A 25,894-nucleotide genomic window follows, 5' to 3' on the forward strand; every position below is an offset into this window, starting at 1 on the left:
ATTAAATGACTGTTAAGAATACTATTTATTGTCTACCTTAAGAATCTGTCCTCCCTCTGGGTATCTTCTTAATATATCCTTTAGAAAATCAACAAGTGGTGGAGTTGTTTGTCCAAAACGACCTAAAACCAACCAAATAAATAATAAAAAAACTCCTGTGTATTATGCTACTGTGCACTTAATTTCAGATAAAAAAAAAAATACTAAACAATTACCAGAAACAATAATTTCTTTAAATTAACTCAAGGCCTGTTATTGTAAAATCTTTTCTTTCCAGAATTAACTGTGAAAAACCCTACATTATAAATATTTTAATTTAAAAAGGTGAAATAGCAGTCTTGATATTGAAGTCCACGAGCTGTTTCATATCTAGATGAAATAAATTTGAAGGCTAAGTCTTTGCAACAGTTATACCACAATTCCAACTACCTGATGTTCAAAAGCAGCAATTTCTAAAGGACCACTATTTTTAAGAGGCGGGACAGTATTCCAGGGCAGCAGTGGCTCTAACTCTTTTCCAGCCTGTGATGATCCCTACTGACAGCTACACACACAGGCACAAAAGGTTTCGGCTCTAGTCTACACCTCCTGCTCTGAAATACTCTGGCCATGGACCTGATGCCAGCCCTGGTGTTGCCAAGGCCTAATGCTGGAGGGAAAAGAGTCCCAGCATTACGAGCCTCTGCCCCAAGAGAAAAAGTCTATCACAAAATGAAAGGTTCAATACTCTTCATTTCAAACTCCAGTCTGAGAATAAAGGGCAGCTCCTTAAACCAAACCTCCAAAACACGTGCTTCAAACAAATAGCAATGATGCAATCCTCACAAGGAAAACAGACCCTAATGATGCCCATCTAAAGCTTCCTTTTAAAATTATTAACATGTTATTATTCTCTCCCTCTCCTCTGCATACACATGCGTTTATGAAGCACACAGATCCAAACACCCGTATTATGTATATTCTGGAATAAAACACTAGGAAAAAAAAATGCAAAGTGAAAAAAAGGGGACAAATAGAGTTCTATTTGCTGAGGAAGCATCAAGTAAAAGCATCAAATATATTTTCTTTAAATTTTTCTTGTGTCACTTTATTTATGGTAACTTAATAGCATCAATGAAAAAATAAGCAAGAAATTGCAACTCACCACTGAATGTGTGAAGTATTTCATAACTTCTGTTATTTTTGCAGTATACAGAAGTAAATGAAAGTCAATGTGCATTATGCATACCTCCAAAATAAGGTGAACTGATCAAGAGAAATTATCTAAACTCAAGAAACAGATCTTCTCTAAGTTGGAAAGGCACATGGAAGTGTTTAAACAACACATTTTATTCACTATGGGAACCACCACAAAAACAGACAAATAACTTCTAAGTGATAGGAATGAAGATAGACTTTGTTCTCTTTAAGAGCAGAGCTCTATGTATATCACAACAACTACCCTGTCTATAGGCCATTTACTGTATCCTATCAAAGGCTAAACTGATTTTTCCTGAGTATTAGAGCTGGGCATATTTAACACAAAACTGGTACCAAAAATTTCAAGAAGAAACTTCTACCATAAAGGCAGGCAAGTACTTAGGAGCCCAGAAAGTCTGTGCAGTCTCCATCCTCTTTCCAAGCTCAACCAGATCAAGCCTCAAGTGACCCAGTCTGACCTCAGAGTTGCTCACATTCTGAGCAGCAGGCAGAGTAAAAACCTCTAGATGTCCCTTCCAATGTGAATTATTCTGTGATCATATGAAAAAATCATGCAGTATTTGATAGAGACCAGCAATGAATGAACACAAACGGGACATGGATAATCTTCAGAGTACTTCAGCAACCCATGTGCGTGGTCCTACTGACCATGCATTTCCAAGTTACAAATTCAGGGCATTTCTTGCTTCACCTGCTGTAAGGAAAAATCTCTGAACTGGAAGACTCCAGAATGAACACAAAAGGCTGATACTGAAGCCTTCAGATGTTTTAGATCAACCTACATCAGAACTGTGGGCCAGGGAAGTTTAAGCATTTTATCTAGACATAGATTGCTTACAGTGACATCTCTAAGAAAATCCCCGATCCTAGGCACAAAAATCTAGCAACAGTTTTCTTTCCCATGAAAGATTTCTTAGGGCCACTACACTTTATTCTCATACACTTTCATGGCAGAAAATAAGACTCTTTTTATTTAGTCTACCACAACCTATGCACAGCAAAACATCAGAGCAAGCAATCAAGAACGACAGAAAGAAAAATGTTTAATGACATAGAACAATGAGGTCCGTTTTCATAGGTGTTTCAGGTTCTAGAGAATGTGAACATGAACTTCGGGCGAATATACAAACTTCCCTCTGTCACTAAAAACCCATAATCCAGTAATACATGCCTTAAACAGGCAAAGAAATACAATATTTGTGAGATCAAATAAAATATCTGCATGAAAAGAAGGGTTTCCTTCTTCACCATGCCATCTGATTAGCATTCATTTCACTGCCTTACAATAAAGTTATTGTGAGAAGAATATTAATGCTAGCAGCCAAATAAAATAATCATGACACATTTTAATTACAGCATTTCTGAAGATATTCAGTTATCAAGATACCATATGAAAAGATACACCTTCAGGGTTTTTTAATAAAAATGTAAATAACAGACAGAATCAAAAGAAAACAAAACTATCAAAGAAAATACCCTCAAAACAACAGCAGAAATCCATAAATTCTCACCAGTGTTATAATTTTTAACATAGTGGTTACTGAAAAGATATCCCTTTAGTATCTGAATTGTTTTCAAGCACCCAGCTTATTTTATACGAGACAAGGCAGATACTACACTACTGAAAGGCAAGTCTTATTGATTCAAAAAGACAGCAATAACCTAAATTCTACGCATCATATCACAGGAAAAAAATAAACACCAAGGCACTTAAAAAGAGAAGTTTAATTTTTCTAGAGCAGAATGAAAAGAACAAGTGACAAACCTAGGACTTACATGCAAAATAATTGCTTCCCATTTAAAGAAGATAAAAATTTCAATTAACTCCATACTGCATCAGGAAATGCTTTGAGCTTCCAGTCTATAAACAGAGACAAATATTTTCCATACCTCCTCCTTTCAACCCTTTTGACTGAAGCTCTAGGAAAATTTGATTTTGAGACTTCTGAAGATCCACAATCTTGATATCATCAGACAACTGAAGGAAAAATAAGACAGCTCTTGGTCAGAAGTATCAGTTTGATAACAACAGGACCAAAACAAATCAGGTGGAAAATGTGCCTATAGAAGCATACTAAGAGCAAGCCATTGCCTCTTGCTTCTACAATTGAAAGTTTTGTACTCAGGGAAGTTCTGGAAGCATAAAACTAAAGCAGTTATTGTTCTAAGTTGCATGCCCACAAAAAAAAATTAACATATACAGGAAGTACATCATTTGTAAACTCCACAAGTACATCTGGGTATGCAATTTCATAGGGAGCTTAAACTAAGCAGTATCAGCTCAAAGCACCTGGCAAGACACGGTGTAGAGACAAAACTGTGTCATAGAAACATCCCTGAAGAATTCAACAGCCTCATCCCCCATAATCTCTACATGCAGACCCATCACAGCATGATCAAGGTTGAAGGGACCACTGAAAGTCACCTAATCCAACCTCCAGTGCCTCACCAGGAACATCATACAGAAAGTGAGGCAAACTGAGCAACACATTCCTTAGCAGCCATTGGGGAAACTATTAAGTAATCACAGCACATAAAGGTTTTGTCGCAATTCTAGTTTCATATGCTATGTCTCATTCACACACAAAGTATTGCTAGAAGACTTGTATACGACCTGTTATCCTGCACGCAACAACAAATGCAGAGTTAGAAGGCCACTGTATTAATCAGAAACTGTATTAAAATATTATTATGTGAAATTATATTAGCCTCAGATTATAGTAGGTTTTGGGACTACTTCCTCACTTTGATGGGAAAAAGCAAATCACTAGAGAGCAGTAGGTGTTTACACAGACAAAGATGCTTACAATCTATCTACATTTAATAAAAGACAGCCCTAGTCCAGTATATAATCATTATTTAACATTAGTAAGAAAAAAACTTACATTCTTTTTACTTGCACCAGTTTAAAATAGTGATTAAAACAACAGTGGGTTTATCATAAAACTGCAGAAATACTGTACTTGAGCTGAACTTTCTCAAGACATAAAATTGGGTATAAATACTCTGAAATCACTAAAATATAAAGCAATCCATAGAATGCTGGAACCCATCACCAAGCATTAACGGGATAGAGTAACCAAATATTCTAAGATAGGATTTTAGTACCAAGACACCGCTAGAAACTTGGACATTTAATAGATCCATATCAATAGTTTAATACAGTAAGGAACTAAGAGAGAAAAAGATACTGGACCTTACTTAACATCTGTAAATTGCACATTACAAATAATTTATGGATGAATATTCTACTACTCATAAAATTAACATATCATTTCATCCAAATAAACAAGATTTCAAAAGTTTATAAAGGATTTTCAAATTTGCTACAGTACAGAATAAATATTCCCATCTATATTCTAGTTTATTATTTAAAAAACAAAAAACAAAACAAAACAAAAAAACAAACAAACAAAAAAACAAACAAACAAACAAAAAACAAATCCAAACCAACCAAACAAAAAAGAACCACAAAAAAACAAACAAAAAAACCCCACTACAACAGAATAGCAATTACAGTCTGCTTACTGACTGTTCCCTGCAAAAGATAAGTTTTCTGTGCCAGTCAGGTCTTAGCTTCCAGGCAAATTTTAGAAAGTGATACAAAGTTTGTCCTCCAAAACAGGAAGGCCTGGAGAGCACGAAATCAAGGACACACAAAATAAGGCAAGAAAACAAAAGACAAACTACACAGGCAGTTTGCTTCAAACCTGAGCCCTCAAAGACTACTTGTGTTGCCCAGGTTCTTAAAAGCTTCCTGAGCAATACAACCAACATATGTGTCTTTTCTTGTATCATAGAATGGTTTGGGTTGGAATGGGACATTTGAAGACCATGTTGTTTAACTTAATCTCCTACCTCTGCCATGAACAGGCACTAGATCAGGTCTCTCAAAGCTCCATCCAACCTGATCATCATTTCCAGTCATGGGGAATCTACAACTTCTCTGGACAACTTGTTTCAGTGTCTTATCACCCTCATCCTAAATTTCTTCCTTCTGCCTAATCTAAACTTATCCTCTCTTGGTTTAAAGCCATTGCCCCTTGTCCTATGACTTCAGGCCTTGGCAGAAAGTATTTTTCCATCTTTCCATCTCTCTCATAAGCCCCCATTATATATAGAAAGGCCACAATAAGGTTTCCCTAGAGTCCCCTCTTCTCTACACCTTTGCAAATTCCCTTGCCTATTTAACACTAATTTCCAGCCTCCTCTCTCTCCCTTTCTTGCCTCTACTCATCCCATCCCTCCAGGCCTCCAGGTTCCCATTTCCCAAGAGCACAGCTAGAAGCACAAGAAGCAGTACTGGAAGACTGACACCAAACTGATGTCTTCAACAGAACAAGGTCATTCATTCATTCGACTCTCTCCTGTGCCCAGACCTCAATTTTTAACTTGTCACTTTCCTCTCACTGTGATGTCAACTCGGCTCTTTGAAACTGGCCAGAGCGGCAGAACAAACACATCAGCACTCTCAGGTGAATTTCTGCTCTCCTCAACAATACCCCAAAGAAATCAGGATAAAACACACGGAGAACATCAGGGAAAGGAAAAACAAAACAAAACAAACCAACAAACAAACAAACAAAACAAACAAACAAACAAAACCACAAAAAAAAAAAAACAGGCACAAAAAAACTCGGATGATAAAAGCTGGCCCCATCAAGAACGGTATGAGGGTCGTCCAAACGAGCTCCGTGCCTCCCACGAGAGGAGCACCTAAGGACACGCGCACACCGCGCTGCCCACGCCGGGCACAAGCCCCGAGGTGGGGACTTCCCGCACCCCGGCGGGCGCGGCCGCCCCGCCCGCCCCTCACCTCTCTGCCGCGGTGCCACAGGCGCTGCTGGGCGGGGGGCAGCCCGGCCTCCGCGTCGATCCGCCTCTTCACGTCCCGCACGGCCGCGGACGGCGGCACCTCGAAGGTCCTGCAGCCCAGGCAGTCATGGAGGACGGTCACCCGGGCCAGCCTGCGGCAACACGACAGACACCAGATGAGAGAAAGCTCGCAGCGCCGCCGCCCGCCCGCTTCCCCCTCGGGCACCGCGGAGGCCCGAGACGGGCGCCGGAGCCCGCAGGGTGCAGCGATGGGCGGGCGGGCGCCAGGCCCGCTCTCCGAGGGGAAGCGGCGGAGCCGATCCCGCAGCCTTCCCGCCCGGCCCGGCCCGGCCCGGCCCGGCCCGGCCCGGCCCGGCCCGGCCCGGCCCGGCCGGCACTCACATCCCGCCGCGCCGCACACAAAGGACCGCTACTCGCCCCGCCGGCGGCGCTCCCCGCGCGGGGAAGGGGTGGGGCTGCGCCGCCCGGAGGTCCGCGCCGCGGAGGAGGCGGAGGAGGAGGCGGGAGCGGTGGAAGTGCCGCCCTAGGAGCGGCGGAGGTGCGGCGGGGCCCCCGGGCGGCTCCTCAGCCTCGGCGTACGGAGGCGGCTCCCGGCTCCCCGCGGCACGGGGCCCTCGGGCGTCTGGGGCGAGGCGGAGGCTGCAGCTTCGTATCTACGGCGTAAGCCCTGGCTGAGAGTGAGATCTAGAGATGGTACCTCAGGCACATCCCTCCTTCGGCACGTAATTCACAGAATTCAGGCACCATCGTACGGAGCACACATGGTTACAGCTGATAAACTTCATTCTTTCTCAAGGATGCAAAACACAGAAGGGAACATACCTTTTTGCTCTCTGTCGGAGAGCCTGTCAAAGGTCATACATCCTGCCCTATTTTAAAGGGTTTATGTTAAGTCTTCATACCAGTTCAAGACTTCAGGAAAATGCTCTCGCTCCTGAAAGGTGGGCCTTAGTCTACCTGTGATCCCAATGAGTTGAGAGGAAACTTTGAGAAACTTAGGGAGGGGGCCAGCAGAAAGGCTGCTCTTCATCCTGTACAAAGTTCTGTGCCCGGGACCATGGGCTATGCATCAGTGAGAGGCTGAACAGCAGCCCTACTTCAAAGGAACTGAGGGATACCAGGCTTTCCAGAACAAGGGAAGTAAGTCTGCCCAGTGCTGATGAGGCTGGATCTAGGATGCTGTGAGCAGGACATGGTGTTCGGGGTTTGCTTTGTTCCCAGGCAGAGGGTTGCTGACATGCTCAGGGGCCCAGAGCATGTGACCTACAAGGAGTTGGGTTGTTTAGTCTGAGGTTGAGGAGAGCGTACAGGGTGCAGTATGGTAACATCCTGCGTATACCTGAAGGACAATTTCAAAGGCCATGGACATGAGCTCTTCTTAGTGCAAGGCTAACAAGGGGCAATGGCAACAAACTGTAGCTTGGGAGGTTCTCATGAAACAGCAGGGAAAATCCTGTCACTAGGAGAGGAGCTGTCTAGAGGTACATGACTGACCTGAGCCAATACTGATCCTCCTGCTTTGAGCAAAAGTATGGACTACAGACCTCCAGCCAACAGTTCCACTGGATTCCAACAGCCCCTCAATTCCAATCCATGACTAAACTAAAAACATTTAAGACCTTACTCAGTGACAGGGAGCTAAAAACTGATGTTTGCCAGGCAAAGGCAAAGAGATTCTGTGGAAGAGGAAAAAGACACAATGAACCTTTGCAGAAAGTGTATCAAGCTAAGAAAATAAAAAACCCACTAAAACTAAATAGGAAGCTAAAACTCCACAAAGATCAGGTGGATCAGGATCCAACATGCTATCTAAGTAGGTAGATACTAGTGCTACAGCCAGATTACCAGTGCTACAACAACTGATTTTATTCATCAGCAGTATTTGTATATTGAATTGTACAAGATTATAAAAAGATGTGGAAAATATTTTGGGAAAATATTGATGGGAAAATATTTGGGATCGCAAAAACTATTTTAACATAAACAAGACCTCTCTTTGCCGTGGTTTAGGACTTTGTTCATTTTGCTATCATTTTGTCCCATCAACTTTCCATTTTGTTACCTCCCCTTTAGAGTTCGTCCTCACAGAAGTTTTCCTACTATGTCCAAAAGAATGAGAAGGCTGCTTTTCTAATCTCTTAATGTTTATCTTTTTATGTCTTAATACCTGCAGAAGGGACACGAATGAGCGTGACTGGGCAAAATGGAAGGAGTTGAAACCCAGTGGAGTTCCATCTATATTATCTACTAAAATACTCTCCAGACCAGTTGTGAACCACCAAGCCGCAATAGCAAAATCTAATTCTTCTTCTCTGCTTGGGATCATGGGAGTGATTTAGCATCTTATGAAGCATGCACAATTGTTTGAGTGGGACCCTGGGGAGGAACAAAGCTGTCTCAGGTAATAGCCACCTCTCCTTGTAAAACTTCTCAAATGGTGGGACACATTCAGGGCCATGGGCCATCCTGCTATCAGTGCCAGGCTGGAGTTCCCCAAGCTATGTCACATCATGTGACAACACTCCAAAATTATGTCCTGTGATGATTTAACATTAATATTAGAGGAAAAACACTTTGTGTACTACCGATTTTGTCTAGTATATGACCTCATAGTAGAAGGGAAGAGTTGAGAAGAACTGGTAATACAGAAATAGAACATTTCAAGGTTCAAAAGTGTTGGACTCTTGATCTATTGGAAATTAGCCATGCCTGTTCTCACAAATCTGAACCCCATATTTTTTCTTCATATCTAAATAAAAATGTTCTAGAAATTGATGATACAGAAATCACACTGACTAAAAAAAAAAGAGTACATGTTCCAGCTTGCAGATTTTTGCAACAACAAGGACAAAAATAAATTTTAAAATCTCACTTATCCACTTGAAAACAGAATTTGGAAGCTGGGTAATCCTAGTGAAGTTCAATATATCATGTACAAATTTGTTATGCAGAACTACTAAAAATGATTTTACATAACAAAGTTTAAAAATAATTTGATTTTTTTGAAAGCACACAGGTCATCCTTATCAGCTAGGAATTTTTTGGATATCCATGGTAATTTAAAAGAATCCCCAACTTTTACATATAAAAGGGTTGGGTCTGATTTGAGGGTTATTAAATATTATTTATAGAATTTCCTATGCTAACAATTTTATTACCACATTTCCAAGCAGGAGAGCATTTAGCATTAGCATTAAAAATACATGCAGAAAATTCTTATGTGGCTATAAATAAATTCTATTTGGGTCAGAATTAAGTCATATAACCCATACAAGAAGGGACATGCTATTAAAAAAAAAAAAAAAAAAAAAGTCTCTACAACGTTAAATTATTTTTATAAAATGAAAGCCATTTTCACAGTAACATTTCCTTGAAGCTAGAAAATTCTGCATTGCAGAATCACCTCATATTTCCAATTATTTAAAATAAGACTGCAGTAGCAGAAAAAAGATGGATACAAGTCCCTCCCATCCTGTCGGTGTGGTTAGAAGGATGGAATGGAGTCTACAAAAGGGGTGTATGGTGTGATAAGAAACAGACATGACTAGGTCACTCCTGCCAGAGGAAAACCGCTGCAGCACAGTGGCTTCCAGCACAGCAAGTAACATTCTGCAGTGCTGGCAGGCAAGGAGCAGTGACTCGACAACTTCATCTGGGTTTGAGACAGTGCACACCAAACTTACAGCAAAGCTTTCTATCACACAGCAAGCACTGACCTTCATTCTTAAATCAACTCCTTAAGTGTTACCAGCAGATGTTTTAAACATTGTGCTGTATGTATTTACCAGCAGTTGGAGATTACAGATTGTGTTGGTCTGTAGTCACTGCCAAGAACTTGCTTTACCCTTGCTTACTAATGCCTTTTCAAGAAGTTTGAAAATAAGCCTTCCATTTGTTGATGACACACGAGCTAGTCATTGGCAAGACACCCCTTACAGTACAGTTTCTGTTTCATTTGAATACCTCAACTAACAGTAAACATCTAATTTTTTTTCTAGCTAGAGTTTTATCTAATATAAATGGCCAAAAAACCCCCAGCCTATGGCATGTGAAGGGTTTGATTTAAACAAATACCTCATTTTTCCTCAGATCTATTACACATTGCATATTTTAATTAAACTATTTAAATTGGTGCAGTGAGTTTAAATAAGTACTCCTATTTTGCACCCCTCATATGAAACAAGTATTAGCAGTTTCTAAGCAAAATATCTACGTGATCATAGCTTAGTCAAACACTGAAGAACTGAAGTATTATCTTATTCCTTTCTCAAGCTGACACATTTCTAAACATCAAATATCAACGGAAAAGGTTACTTTTGAATATGACTAAAAACGAGCAAAACCTTTAAGGGCACAGAGACCAGGAACAAACATTTATTTTAATATTAAATATTTTAATATTAAATATCAAAATATCTAATTATTTTGATCTCTCTGTGATTTGCTTTAGTGTTCAAGTTAGTTCCTTGATGGCACTAAGCAAATGCTAATGGAAAATGTGTTAAAGACCTATGAAAGTTGTTTCAGTTTATACTTTGCAAATAAAGAGCAAAACAAGAAGGCAAAAATAAATTACAATATTTCAAAATCTCAAATGCTTAAGTAAAATTTCCTCTTTGATCCACCTTTTAAGGAAATACTACTTTAAGGTAAGTCCTTTAAGAGACACCTCAACTACAGAGCAGTAACGGTTACTCCACAAGTTTAAATTGCTGAGAATCACAGAATTTTCAAATCCTGATGGTACAAGTAATGAAATACCAGTACAAAATGTTCGAGATTTCAAATTATGCAAAAGATTAAACCAAATGATAAAAATAAACCCCTCAATTGCTCTTTAGGGAATGTAATAGGACAGACTAGAGTGTTGCAAGAGCTGCTGTTGGCATACATTTTTTAATAAGCAATATGTTAAATTACTGGTGGTATTTTCTTTTGGCCTTTGGTGCCAATAAAAGGGCCAGATTTAGAACATCCACTTTAACCTTGAAACATCAAAAGAGCAGGGCCTAAATTTGCAAATTGATTTCAGGGTCTAATGTAGGCTCCTAAACACTCCTGGATTTATTAATCCAGGCCTAGGTTTTTTTCTGCTGTTTAGGACACAGATTCATCAGGTTATCACAGCTAGGGCTTTTCCATACTAGCTTAAGACTTTTTTTTCCTATTTTAATTTCAGAATTAATGAAGCTACTATCTTTTCACTGACGAAAATCAACTCAGTAACTAAAATAGCCCAAATTACACATGCATTAAACATTTTAAGTAATATTTACTGATCCCTGGGTTTTTTTTGAATGCTGCATCAAATCATGCTCCAAAGTTTCATAACATTTCCTAGGCATCAGTGAACAGAGTTCTTTGTATTTAGAGAAAAGTAGAATATAAAATAGAAGGAAATACAATACAAGTAGTTTTAATAATTGCAAAAAACCACACAATTTCAAGCACTTCTGCGACTGTCTCTTCATCAGGTAGTGGATGATATGCAGCAATATGCTTCCAGATAATTCTAGCTCTTTTCCACCTCTGTATCAGTTCTGTCTCACTCATAGCACAGTTCCATACAGAAATGCAAGCTACAATTTATCCTTCAGAAAACGGAAGGACAGGTGGCACGGAACAAGAAACATGAGTCACATATAACGCCTAGTAAGAGGAAGGGAGGAAAAGGGGAAGAAAGCACACAGGTCATCCTCTTCTGGGTAAACACAGAGAAGTAAAAAAACACTCAGAGATGCCCAGATGTATAAGACTTGCATTAGAAGGGCCTAGTTAACTAACCTACCAAAAAACAAAACAAAACAAAACAAAACAAAACAAAAAAAAAAAAAAAAAAACAACAACAACAAAACCCACAAAAAAACACACAACCCCAGAGATTCAACCCCCTAGATTTTCTATTCCACTGTCACCTGGGAAAGCAAATATATCACTTCCATGAATTTTCACAGAATTGCCCAGGGAGCCAGTGGAACAGACCCTGAACAGACCCTGAAAGAGGTGCTAACAACCACTGTCTAACACGGGGCAAAGCCCGCCTTCTCAACACACAGGAAAAGCAGAGGCCGTACATTAAAGAACTGCACATGAAGGGGAATTCTGCAGATTGCAAGGCTGAGAGTGGAAGCTGTCTTCTTCCTGCAGGCCCACTGACAGCAAACAAGAACATTTCTAATTACAACTTAATGTTTTGCAACTTTCAACAAGTAAACATTTATCTCATAAAATGTGTTTAGACACGGTTCATATGAAGAACTTGCATTGCATTTTAGCTGTTGGCAAGAATATACATTCATCCCAGTGAAACAATATGTTGAATTAAGAGTTAGGCAAGCACAAGAAGGAAACTTTCTCTGTCACTTGTTTTCCAAAAAGTGCTATAGTGAATGGAAACTGTGAATTGAAAGTTAAGCTATGTACCCTTTAATCACAGGACTTTTTTTCAGGCAGTTATCATTAATTTCATGGAAACAATCCATAAGTAAATGCAGCAGAACCTGGCACCTGTATATATATTTTGTAATTTAGGAAATTAATTTCACCTTTAAAAATAGCAGTTTTGTACAAACACTAGGCAAGTTTGGGACTTCTTTAAACTACTGACTATGGATGTTTGACCAAGAACATGCCAGTCTAACAGTAAATTTTCCAGGAGATTTTTTTGTTTGGTTGGTGTTTTTTTACCTGTTCTTATCCTTGATCTCCATTGTCTGTCTGATATCTTCTTGACAGGAACATGAAGCAGATATTGGATTTACAAATTAGAAAGTTATTTTTTAATCCTTTTTGCTTATCGTCTCTTCAGTGGACACCAGAAAGCCCAAGCATATGAAAGTCAACTCATTATTCACTCCATCCCTTTTATACCCAAGATGTCTCTGCGCATCACCATCTGCTACTTCTCCAGTTTTCTTTTAAAGTCACTTGCTTAATTGTTCACAGAAGTTCATTCTCTTATAATGAAGAACAGATGTAACAAGAGAGATCTCAGAAAGCAAGGAGGTCTTGTTCAGTTATGTTAATATAGCCTGAATTCAGGCTATATTCTTGTGCAGTTGATTTATATTTATCTCCTAGAAAAGGAGTGGGATTCTGTAACTGCTGTTTCTGCTTTGTCTTCCTTTTTTTCTGGAAGCAGGCACAGTTGGAAGAGTATTAGTGAGGCCCAAAGTCTAACATGTCTTCTCCATCACACCTGCTAGATGATACTTCTTAACATCAGCTGAGGAGTTCTGGAAGAAGAGGCACAAGGGAGAAGAGTAGAGCCATTAATATAAAACAGAGTTGAACTGAAGGGTATGAAAAAGCCATTTCCTTTGAGGGCATAGTTGCAGTTACCAGTATTGAGTGAGTCATGATACTAATTATAAACTGCCTTGTGCGTTGCTTGTAGGCACAGGGAGGGAGAGCTGACACAGAGCAGTGAGGTTTCCTGCTTCTCCTCCAGTTTAATACCATACAGTCAGCACGGTGACAAGCACGCAGAGCTGTAAGTATGCTGACTGGATGAGTGTTATGGGGTAATGCCCACTGGCAACTAAGCACCCAGCGGCTGCTTGCTCACTCACTCCTTCCCGGTGGGATGGGGAGTAGAACCAGGGAAAAAAGGAAAATCTGTGGGTTGAGATAAGAACAGCTTAATAATTGAAATTATTATAATCATTAATAAGAATGAAATAATGGTAATACAAAGAAATACAACAAAAAAAAGAGACAGAAATTAAACTCAAGAAAGAAAAGTGATGCATAAAGCAATTTCTTACCACCCACTGACCAATGCCCAGCCCATCCCTGAGCAGAGATCCATCCCTCATGGCCAATACATCCCAGTTTATATAGTCAGCCTGATATTCTATGGTCTGGAACATCCCTTCAACCCCTTGGGCTCAGCTGTCCTGGCTCTGTTCCCTCTCAGCTTCCTTCTTGTGCACGTCCTTTCTGTCAAAGTACAGAAAACTGAAAACCTTAATTTAGAGTAAGCACTGCTGAACAACAACTACAACATCAGTAAACTGTCAACATTATTCCTATACTAAAATCAAAATCACTGTGCTGCACCAGCTGCTAGGAAGAAAATTAACTATATTCCAGCCAAAACCAGTACAACTGGCAACTGTTCTAGGAAATATATTCCTCTGTGCTAAATATTACAGTCTGGATATAAAATTATGCTATCAAGGAAAATAACAGGCTCAGCAGAACATTCATGGAGGAAGGTTTTGCCCTTCCATTCAAACGTCTTGCAGCTAGGGGAAAAGATTAACTAGCTTGCAATGACTTTCCACTAGGAAGATTCAAACTTTTCCCGGCTAGTCCCCAGTCCCAAGCTATATAGGTCACCATCTACCCTATGCTACCTTTGGAAATATTTCCACTGAATTTCTGTAGCACTAGAACAGTGTACAAGTGAGGCAAGGCATGTGCTGTCAAGCTGCAGAAAACAACATACTTCAATATTAAGTATGGAGAATATGTTTAAGAGAGCTGGGAGGACTGACAGTGGTGTTCCATTATTGTTCTGCATCTGTGCAAATGTAAATCCTTCTCTGAGCCTCTAACAGTGTTGGCAAGTCTTTTAATAATATGCAGTTGCGTATGTCTCTCTTCAAACAGCAACGCACAGACATTCCTTTCTGATTCAGAAAGGAAAACAACTGTGGCTAAATTGCAAAATATGAATTAGATGTAAGCATGATACTGAAATACAAATGGCATGAAAGAAAGGGAAGTAGATTTTGTGGTTTGAATACTGGAGCTTTTTTAATACTTAAGGATTTCACCTACTCAGTACATAAAATGTTGAAATGTATGAATTCTGAATGCATGTTTACTGTGACAAGTGTGAATAATTTAAGTTAGAATAATGTGTTATGAGGTGGCTTCAATATAAATTTTTCTTTCTGTGGATGCTGAGATGTGTATCTACATTATAATCAAAAGAAAAGTCCACCCTTAAGTCATACTTAAGTAATAAAGACTGAAGAAAAGGGCCTTGCAAATCTAGCCCCATTTTCCAAGATGTGAATAATTTCATCGAGATCAAAACTATTGCAGCCCAGCTGCATAAGGGGTTGCAGTTAGGAGGGGAGTGCTGAGGAAAGGCATTTTGGCTGCAGTGGAAGGCCAGGCTCAAGAGGTTCAGGCACTGTGTGTGCACCCATGGCTGGAAGACAAGGGTAGTTTTAACCAGTTCACCTAAAATGTCATTAGAAAAATCGCATATGAAAAGTATTTCAAGTTTTTTGAGTAGCTTCAATTGCCTTGAGAAACGATAAAGGAAAAATACGTTATAATAGAAAGTAATAGAAAGCTAATTATGACTTTAGGAGACAGACTCTCCATAATTAGGGAGTGACACACTTTCTCAGACTCCAGTCTATTTCTAGACTTGGTCTCTCAAAGATTATCCTTTATTATGTCGCCCCCTTGATACGTTACTTTTCTTGGTACTGACACATGCTAGGAAAGCAAAAATATCTTCTAGGATTTTTGACATGACACCTTGTTCAGAAAATTGGGAGGTCAAAATTTCTTAAAAACAGCCTAAAATTATTGATACAATAAATAAATTTCTTAGCAGAAAAGTACATTATAGCACAGTGTGAAGTGACATCTCTACACCAGCAAGTAATTCCAGCAGTCCTCGAAGGTGCTTGGTCTTGCCAGCATAGACGTGACCAAAAGGTGTCAGTTTGGTACCAGATCACATTACAGTCCTAGAAGGATTTCAACACAGTCATGTCTATGTTGTCTCCCATGGTGAGAAACAGAGCCAACTTGGCTGTCAGATACCAGATGCAGATTTATCCTGGCACACTTAACTTGCTGGCCTTACACTTCCCTGGTGCCTGAGCTGGTAATACAGGTTACTTTTATATGATACTGAGGTGCAGCATCTGAGAATGTTCTCCAATTGAATTTATTGCTATAGCAAATCATAAATCTCTCCTGGAGGGGAAAAAAAAAAACAAACCAACCAACCAACCAACAAACAAAACCAAAAATCTGTTAAAACCAACACCTATGCCAATTTTCTTCTGCGAAATTTATTACTTTTTTAGGATAAAACACCTTTGCTGGAGGATTTTATGTGTGTCTTTAATTGAATTTTGGTGGAGGAAGTTTAGCAGTCAAAGTGCAAAAACAAATCATCAACTTTATGGGTGTCTGTGATGAGTTGTAGGTAGGAACCACAAGTATAGCTACACAAATACCTAATTCTGTCTGCAAAACAGGTAGGTGGATAGGTATAGCTATAGATTAGATATAGATATAGATATAGATAATACAGATAAATATATAGATACTGCTACAGAAATTTTTGTTTTAAAAACAATTAGTGGTTGTCTGATTATCTATCTGTTCATTCTTCCTCCATCCTAGTTAATATTAGGATCAGTCTAAATGATATACACTGAGGTTTTTTCTGCAACAATAACACCTCAATCAAAATTGTTAAGTCCATCCAACACCATGGGAAAAATGCAAGAACCATCAGAATTATAGAACATAATCCAAAGCTTTGAGTAGGAAATCTGTGGAGAGTTTTGAGTGGGAAATCCAACGAAGTACTGCACTGATAATGCTTAATTTATGTTTTAGACAGTCTGAAAGCACAAATTGTTCCTGTCAACATACAACTTATACTAGCTGAGTTCAAAATACATTTCTATCAAATTAAATTCAAGGCCATCCCACAGCTGCAGGTACCACACAAACGTAAAGAGTTACTTGTCAGAGATACCTGTTCTGCAGAAATTTGGGGCAGACCTGATACAGTGAAATACAATAATGTGACAGCAAGATATAAATGCTGCAAATACAGTAGATATGTCCTTAATATGTTAATTGTATAGACAGCTTGATGTAGCAACTTCAATTGAAATGAGTAGTCCACATCATCAGCAGATAGATATCAGTGCCATCAGCAAAATATAGGACCTGCATTTATACTGTTATGAATTACAGGAGCTTTCATGCTTTATCACATAGAGTTTTAAGATCAAAAGTATACTAAAATCATTCAAAATGTCAATACTTTAATAATAATTATAGATTTTATAATATTAATGCTACAAATTCTAGATCATTAATGTTAATCATATTATAATCAATTAAAAATGCTGCACCCTTGTTGATTTTTATATAGAGAAGAGAGTGATTGCATCTGTACAAAAGTGATTCTTTTTCTAGAGTGTGATGAATTTGATGCATTTGCACAGTAGGCATTGTTGCTTTTTGATGAAACAGCACAAACATACATAAAAGGATAAAAATATTTAACAGATGAAAATCAGGACAAATGCTGCAGTCAGTTTTTGAAGCAAGTATTGCTTATGTCTACCCTTTCCAAGGCCACACCAGCACCAGGAAGAGCAGTAGTTATTCCTCTTTGGATGGCTGTGAGCTGTCAGTGTGCACTCGCAGCCCAGAAAGCCAAACGTGTCCTGGGCTGCATCCAATGGTGGGCAGCAGGGCCAGGGAGGGGATTCTGCCCCTCTGCTCTGCTCTGCTCTGCTCTGCTGAGACCCCAGCTGCAGTGCTGCAGCCAGCCCTGGCCTCCCAGCACAGGGAGGACAGGCACCTCTTGGAAAGGGTCCAGAGGAAGAACACAAGGATGTTTAGAGGGATGGAGCACCTACTCTACAAGGAAAGGCTGAGAGAATTGGCATTGTTCAGCCTGGAAGAGGGAAGGCTTGATGGCAACTTAATCGTGGCCTGAAGGAAGCCTGCAAGAAAGGTGGAGAGGGACTTTTACAGGAGCCTGTAGAGACAGGACAAAAGGGAATGGATTCAAACTGAAGAAGAGTAGCTTTAGATAAGAACTGAATAAATTTCTTTACTGTGGGGATGGTGAGGCACAGAAGCAGGCTGCCCAGGGAAACTGTGGATGCTCCATCTCTGGATGTCTTCAAGGCCATATTGGATGGTGCTCTGAGCAACCTGGTCTAGTAGAAGGTGTTCCTAACCATGGCAGGGACATAATGATCTTAAAGGTCCCTTCCAATCCATACCATTCTGTGATTCTATGACCTACAGCAAGGTTCTGTAGCTCCCTCAAGATGAGTGAAGGCCCTGTCCTATTCTTTGCTTCACAGCATGGCAGTCATCTGACCATCACTGAAATCTATTCATGGTGAAAACGTCTTTATAATGAGAAGAAAGAAGACAGCCTCCAGCAACAATCAGTGAAGGCATAATGGTAAGTAGCAGTTCTGGTGTGGATGCATTTGTGACACATACTGGAAAAATTTCAGCGTTGCCTGAGTGAACAGAGCAGCCACTAGCTCCAAAACTAGAAGCAGCCTAGCACTAACAATCCAGCACTGCAGCAAGCAGAGCTGACAGCCCTATTGTTCTCAAGATTAATCCATTATCTCTTCACAGCTCAATGCTGCATGGATACATCAGCTGACCATTATCTTAAGCCATAGAGTTGAGGAAATTTGTCTCAGACATGAAAGAATAAGTAAACTGAAACCAAAAATAGGTCTCATACCAACTTGATCTTAGAGGAACAAAAACAACACCATTCTTAAAATGTAAATGTGCTTAACACAAGACCTGCCATACTTCACTTACGGAAAAGGTGACTCAAGAAGTATGATTACATACAACAATAGGAAAACTCTAAAAAATACTTGCAATAATATGAATAAGTTTAATTCTGTGATATTCAAATGACCTCACAGTAACCATCTAGGACTGTGTGGTTGAATTATGTATAAAGAATCCTTTCATCAAATTCTGATGAAGTAAACTCAGATATCAAATGACGATGTCTCAGTGATTTCTCAACAATGCATAGCAGCTGGAGGAAAAGGCTTAAAAAAACCCCCACAAAACTGAGGGAAAGATCCATGTGGTTAAAATCTCACTGCTGTTCTCCAGAAATGTGGAAATTTTAAGACCTTTTCTCTGAAATTTAAGGCTATATTTGCCATAAAATAACGCAAGCAGGAGGAGGACCATTTGTGCTTAGTGTTGGTTCTGAATAATTTAATGGACTTTCCAATGAAATGGGAAACTGGAACTGTCTATGAACCATAATACATAAGCCTTTAGAGTCACAAAGATATAAACAATGGGCTATTAAGATGAGGAAAAAATAGCATATGAGTTATGACTCGACTGCATAATAGAATGCCTTTAGAGATACACAGCTTAATTGATAAGCTCTTCTTGCTCTAAAGCAGGGTACACTAAGTCTGAGCTGAACACTAATTTCTAATGTCAAACAGTCTGGACCATCCACATAGCAGCACACTATTCTGTGCAGACTTGTCAATGCAAGAGTTTATGAATTATCTAACAGCTGGGTGTCAGTTTTACAAATCCCTGGTGAGAAACGAGATGAAGGACAAGATAGGAACTGAGCCCTTAAACAGAAAATACTAAAATTTCAGAATAAATACATAGTTTTGGTTGAACTCAGTCTCTGTAAGTGATACAGAGCTGGAAGGAAAAGTAGTTGGTCAAGTGCTCTGAAATACAATTCCACAGGAAGGAAGGGAACTGAGCACTTTTACAGAGTAAAAAAAAAAAAAAAAAAAAAAAAAAAAAAAAAAAAAAAAAAAAAAGAAGAAAAAGAAGAAAAAGAAGAAAAAAGAAAAAGGAAAAAAAAAAAAAGGTTTTTAACAGAGTAAAATTGGTCCCTCTCTCTAATCTAATTTAAATTAGATTTGTTTGGATTTAACAAAAGAAATCTCCTTCAAGCACTTTTCTTCAAGAGTAACCTGGAAAACTCACACCTTAATTATTGTTTTGCAACATTACTAGTGGCTGAAATTCCAGGAAAACCAAACACCCTTCTTGGTTACCTAAGGGCACTGTGCTGTGCTGTACACAGAAAACCATTATAACAGGTACATGAAGTCTCAGAGTGCACCTGAAGTACACTTTGCAGATAAGCACTTAAATTGAAACAGTAACTGAACTTATTCCAAAGATGAACTTAGAATAGTTATATACTATAAGATCAGTTGTGCTCTAAATGCTGAATACCTGATCTTGGTATCCAAATTCCTTATGCATTGCCTCCTGCTCTGTAAGCTAACAGTGCTTAGTTCAGGCTTAGCTATACTGAGCTATACTAAATCAGAATACTTTATTTACTTGGTTTAGATGTACACAAATAACTCTTTGTTTACATTCAAATGTTTAAAGCAGAAAAACACATAGTTAGGAAATTTTCTAACCTACTAAGTAAATCAAACTCCAAATAATTATAACAAGTAATACACATATATGGAAAGATATCCTTTCACACACTGTATCTAAAATTATTTTTAGGTTTTTACCCTTAAGTGAAGGGTTTAACTATGTCCAAACATTGTTACTGATCTAACTTCAACATTTACATGAAAAGTAAATTTAAAAACCTATCTTCAATGAGTAAAATGAATTGATGTTTGATTTAGTCATTACTGTTCTCTGGATGCTATCAATAAGGTAGGTGGCCTCACTACTTTCTCTGACTTAGCATCCTCCCCTTTGGTCACTTTGCAGCACAGATAGCCAGGATGGAAGGATGCCTGATGATAAGAGTAATTGTGTTTTCAGTTGGACTTTTTGTCTTCTAAAGACATTTCAATGTCTACTATTACTATTGCAATGAAGATTGGAAAGAATTGCTTATCACACTAATTTGAAAGTCCTGAAAAGCAAAGCTTTTTCAAGTGTGGAATTTATTTTTTTTTTTTTTGCTTTCACTAAATGATTATCTATTATTATATGGAATTCCCCCTTTTGTTTACAGTTATTTGAATTCAGGAAAGGTTGAGTGCCACAAAGCACTAACCTGTATCAGATATACATAAATGTAATTGATTGATTGTGTGAATGTGTTTTGCAGTATCTCATTTGTTTAAGTTTGAGTTATGTTGAAATTCTTAGACTACAACTCTGCAATCTGCATTTGACAGACAAAAGCCTGAATTTCAAATCTACAGTTACAGTATACTCCCGCTACTTTGATGGAGAGGAAAATATTAACAATGCTCTCAAAGCAGCATTTATGAAGGCAAACCTTCTCCTAATTCAATTCTCCTGGCCTCAGTTATTCTTGCGAAGAAGAACCTTTCTTCACATTGGGTTACTGGAAAGCTTATGATGATGTAAACTTGGTGACGTCATGAGCATGCCAAGCCATTCTGTCCTTCGGGAGGGATGAGATGTGCAGACAGCCCCAGTCTGAGGGATCTCCAGGTGAGACAAATGGGTATTGTTGACATAAATACATCTGACGAAACTGAGCTCTGATTCATCCTGTCAGGACAGCAGTACTGGACTGCGGCTGTATGTGCTGTGCACTTGTTTACTGAATGATGTGTCCCCTACCCTGCAATAGCTTCCAAATGATTTCTGGGTACAATTTGAGATATGCCCTTTTTACTTAGAAATCCTCATTTACAAACTATTACAGAGCAAGGTAGCAAAGGCAAGTAACATTCTCTGTTATTTTTAGCATTCAACATGGGAACCAGGACAATAGGAACAGTAGAAAAAAGGTTTAGAAACTGAAATTCCCTAACTGAAGTAGGAATTAAAGTTAATTCACTCTAATTGTAAGCAATTAATTTACCTCTGAAATTAATTTTGTAGGAAATATTTTTAATGAATCAGAGATTAGTGCTATATACTGGGAAAAAGTGTTCAGGGCAACTACAGACACCTTGTGCACCACATGTAGTGCACCCATGCATCTCAGATTTGCTAAATGTAGACTATAAACCAAAAATTAATGGATACATTAAGAAAAAAAGCCTTAGTGTTCTCTCCTGAAAGAGAAACTCACTGTTGTTCAGTCAGCTGGCAGAGAATTTCAGTGTTGATGTTTGTAATTTTGTTCTGTTTGCTTGCACCCAAGCATACCACAAGACTGCTCAACTAAGGGTAGAAGAGCAGAACATCAATTTGGCCTTGCACCCAGACATACCACAGGACTGTCTGACTTAGGCCAGGGAGCAAAATATATTGTAATAACTGTTTGTTTGATATGGTAGCACTGCAGTATCAAATCTTGAATAAAGGCACCCAATCTGCAGCTATCAGAAGGAATCACATAATTCAGAACGTACCGATACATCACAGCCACCTGAACAAATAGACCAGACCTCTGTGGAGAGGAGATGACTTTGGAGCAGGCTGGTGCTGACCTATGGAAAAGCATGTCAATACTCCCTGTTTTGCCCAGCTGGTGATGCTTTTTGATGCACCCTGGGATGGGGTTTGCCCTCCTGCCTGCCAGGGCTTACTGCTGGCTCCCACTGAGCTGCTGCCCACCATGAACCCCAGATCCCTCTCTGCTCTCCAGCCACTCCTCCCAGGGTCCATACATGTGCCTGGCATTGCTTGGTCCCAGGTGCAGATACTGGCATATCAGATACACACTGACTCACCTTGCTCAAGGTCAGAGCCAGGTTAGATCTGGGCCATGCATCCAGTGGGCAGCCTTGCTCCCAGGCATCTTTGCCCCCATGACATCCCAGTGATGTTGAGAGATTTACAGGAACTTTGAAGAACCAGGGTTTGTTTTAGGTCAAAAGACCTGAAATAATGATGCTTACACTGTGTAAAAATGGTACTTCTCTAGCACTAGCACAGACTTAACTCTGCATGTCTCCATGACTGGTGTTAAGGAGAGAGGCAGGTCCATGAGTAAAAAGTGGGAAATATTTTGCAGTCTATGTTCTTTCTCCAGAATAATTCCACATGGTAACCAGCCAGATTTCCTTGCAAAGGACAGGGAGCTATGTCAGAAACAGACACAACTGTGAGATCAGCTCCAATGAGTGCTGTTCATATACCTGGCAAAGGATATTCAGACCAACAGTTAAATACTTCTGATGTGTTTGTTGCAGGGCTAATTTGTTGTTGTTGTTGTTCAGTTACTCATGTTAATAAAATAATATTTTCCTCTTCATGTCCTCCAATTTTTTTATTAAAAAGTCAGGAAGATATTTTTGTGATCATTACATACTTGTACAAATATGGATAGGATTTGACAGACATGACCAGAAGTGCTTTTTTCTCTACGTCATTTGTCAGCCACAATTGATGACAAATGGTATGGCATTTTCTGTTGATGACTAGTATGCTTTTAAGCAAGGAATCCATCTGTATTAATTTCTGCTTTTCAAGTGGAGGGAGCTTGTCTCTAAATTGGGATACATTATGCCGAAGTCTTTCAACTAGGAATGCCAAATGCTGCAGAAGCAAGGAGATTAACACAAGTTACAGCATACCAAGACAGCACAGAGGAAATATTTTAAAAGCTGACACTACTCAAGCCATTTGCAGATGCTGGCAAGTGTGAATAGTACTGGAATGTCACCTGTTTATGTAGCAGGTGCCATTCATGACTGCAACTGTTATTGAAAAACTTCCTTAAAATTCTGCCAAGATTTGCTGTGCCCATGACTTGACACCATGTCCTGCTCTTCCATTGCTTCACAACATACCAAACTCTACATAGTACTTTCTAGAGGGACATTTTAATGCCCTTTTTTCTCCCTCACAATCAAAAATGCTAAAAAAGTGCCCTAACACTGAAAGAAAATGACTCAACAAGGACTTTTCAACACAGGAAACAGCCGTAACATTACTCATAGAGAGTTATATTAAGCATCAGGTGCTGCATAAATAAATAAAGCTGCATTCATGAGTGTATGCAGAGTGTTTTGAACTACTTGATTAAACTGCACCTTATTAGTGAAAATTATGATTAATGATTAGCTTATAACAACAAAGCTCTCTCTACAAGCACTAAAGAAAATAAAAAGAAAGAAATGAGAAGCACACTTTAGATTGCAGTTACTGTGCTAATAATTAATAAATTAAGCCACACTGAAAGGGTATGTGGAAGATTTTTGTATTATAGGGTTTAGGTTGACCAAAAAAAGAAGTGCAATTTGTTCTATTATTTCTTGAGGTTTTTTAGAAAACAGTAAGACTTCATCGTTACTTGAATTTTACAACATGATGAGAGAGATGCCAAAGATCAAGGGTCAAGCAAGAAGCTCTGGCATAAATACACTTAAGGGAGTCTAAGCAATTTTGTTGCCCCATTATGTTCCATAATTTAAGCTGGTGGCTTTTCCATCCAGCTATAACATTAATCCATTAGCTGAAGAGGAGAAAAGGTCCTTCTTATTTATTATTTATAAGACAGGGCATGCACAACTTGTTTGACATCATCTTTGTCACAGCTAATGAGAAACTGTGATAAATCCATCTTTGTGGATCTCTCACAGAAGATATGAAAATCTCAGATCTAATGATCCATTTTTCTGCAGTAGGGAAGGACTTGCTAACCTACACAACTTAACAGATTATTGTATACGATTGTATATTTCCCAAGGGGATGAGCTTTCCACACCACACCACTACTGCTGTTTGAGGGATGTGTCCCTGTGTCCATATGTGTACACTGTATAAATATCAAACAACCAGCATGAGTCAAAGAGAAGTTTTTTGCTGTCATCAGGAGTAACCAAAACAAACCAGAATGCAATTTAAACACTTTAAGTTCTTCAGCTGTTAAATCTACTGTACTATGGTGGATCAACAGTGTTAGGCTGACATCCTGACTGGCACAGGTTGGGGTAACACAAGCCAATGCCAAGATCCAGGGAAGCATTTCCAACACCAGTCCAATATGAGAATGAAGGTAGTGAGCTGAGAAATGTTGGCAACTGGAATGAAGCTCTACATCACTCTATAGTGCAAAAATCATCTTCCAGTGCACATCTTGCTCTCTCTCTTACACATGGACTGCCCTAGACAGAGAGCTTGGCTCAGAACACGCAGGCAGGAGCCTGGCAGCACCTCTGAGCACAGAGAACTAAGGACTTGAGCAGTATTTAGTTTCCTGCCTCTTATTTAGCAGTACATCTGTGGCCGGGAGAGCAGGAGAAATGCAAGATGCTGCTGGAGGATTGGGGCAGGCTGGGGGACACTGCTCTTACAAAAAACCTCATGGGAGTTGGTCAGAAGTGGTGATTCATGTAGGAATTGTACTGGCTTGGAGACAGAACAATACAGAGGGAGAAATTTGAGAAGAAAGGGGAAGGTTTACAGGAGGCATTTTGTGGGGAAAGTGCAAGTAGTACAAACAAGGATCAAGGACACAATCCTGCAACTCCCCTTCTCTCCCAGCAGGTCTCCAGACATCTGACATTAGCAATTTCTTTCATAGTGTGAATGATTTTATGGGATAGGATTTGGCAACAGCTGGTGTTTTCTTGTAAAGCACATCAGAACACTCTGAGGCAACTATCACATTCCCTAGGATCTCACCTTACATCATGTAAAATCTGACAATAATTTTGCTGTTACCTCTGCAGAGCTCCACATTGCACCATAAATAACTAACAAAGACATAGGTAAATTAGCCTATCTTAAAATGAAAAAAAGGCTGTTCCTTTTCCTTCACCGAAGCTTTAACTAAAACTCTGTTGCAGTTTAATCCCAGCTGTCAACTAAGTACCCCACAGATGCTTTGTTCACCCATCTTCCCAGAGTGGGATGAGGAGGAGAATCAAAAAGAAGGTGAAATCCATTGCTTAAGAGGAGAATAGGTTAAAAAATGTAATTAAACAACAATAACAATAGCGATGATGACAATAACGATAATGATAATGATAACTATTATTATTATTATTATTATTATTATTATTATTATCATGCAAAGGAACATGACAAAAAGAGAGACAGAAGCAGAACCCAAGTGAAACCAGTGATGCACAACACAGTTGCTGACCAATGCCCAGCCCATCCCCGGGCAGCAACCAGCTCCTCCCACCCGCTTATATACTGCGCATGGTATTCTATGGTATGGAATATCCTTTTGGCT

At 39.3% G+C, this 25,894-nt stretch overlaps 1 protein-coding gene across 2 annotated transcripts in view; it reads right to left on the reverse strand.

Annotated features, from left to right (window-relative positions):
• The window catches only part of SACS (sacsin molecular chaperone), a 55,959-nt gene that overhangs the window by 26,660 nt on the left and 3,405 nt on the right, over positions 1-25,894 (reverse strand). For both annotated transcript variants that reach the window (XM_040055861.2, XM_040055860.2), the window contains exons 2-5: positions 12,724-13,271; positions 6,017-6,167; positions 3,091-3,178; positions 37-122 (exon numbers count right to left, since the gene is read on the reverse strand). In XM_040055861.2, the coding sequence (XP_039911795.1) occupies positions 37-122; positions 3,091-3,178; positions 6,017-6,167; positions 12,724-12,746 (348 nt within the window). In that variant the 5' untranslated portion in view covers positions 12,747-13,271. The remainder of the gene's footprint in view (positions 1-36; positions 123-3,090; positions 3,179-6,016; positions 6,168-12,723; positions 13,272-25,894) is intronic.

Source organism: Hirundo rustica, chromosome 2 (assembly GCF_015227805.2).
Source record: "Hirundo rustica isolate bHirRus1 chromosome 2, bHirRus1.pri.v3, whole genome shotgun sequence".
In the NCBI taxonomy this organism is placed as follows: Eukaryota; Metazoa; Chordata; class Aves; order Passeriformes; family Hirundinidae; genus Hirundo; species Hirundo rustica.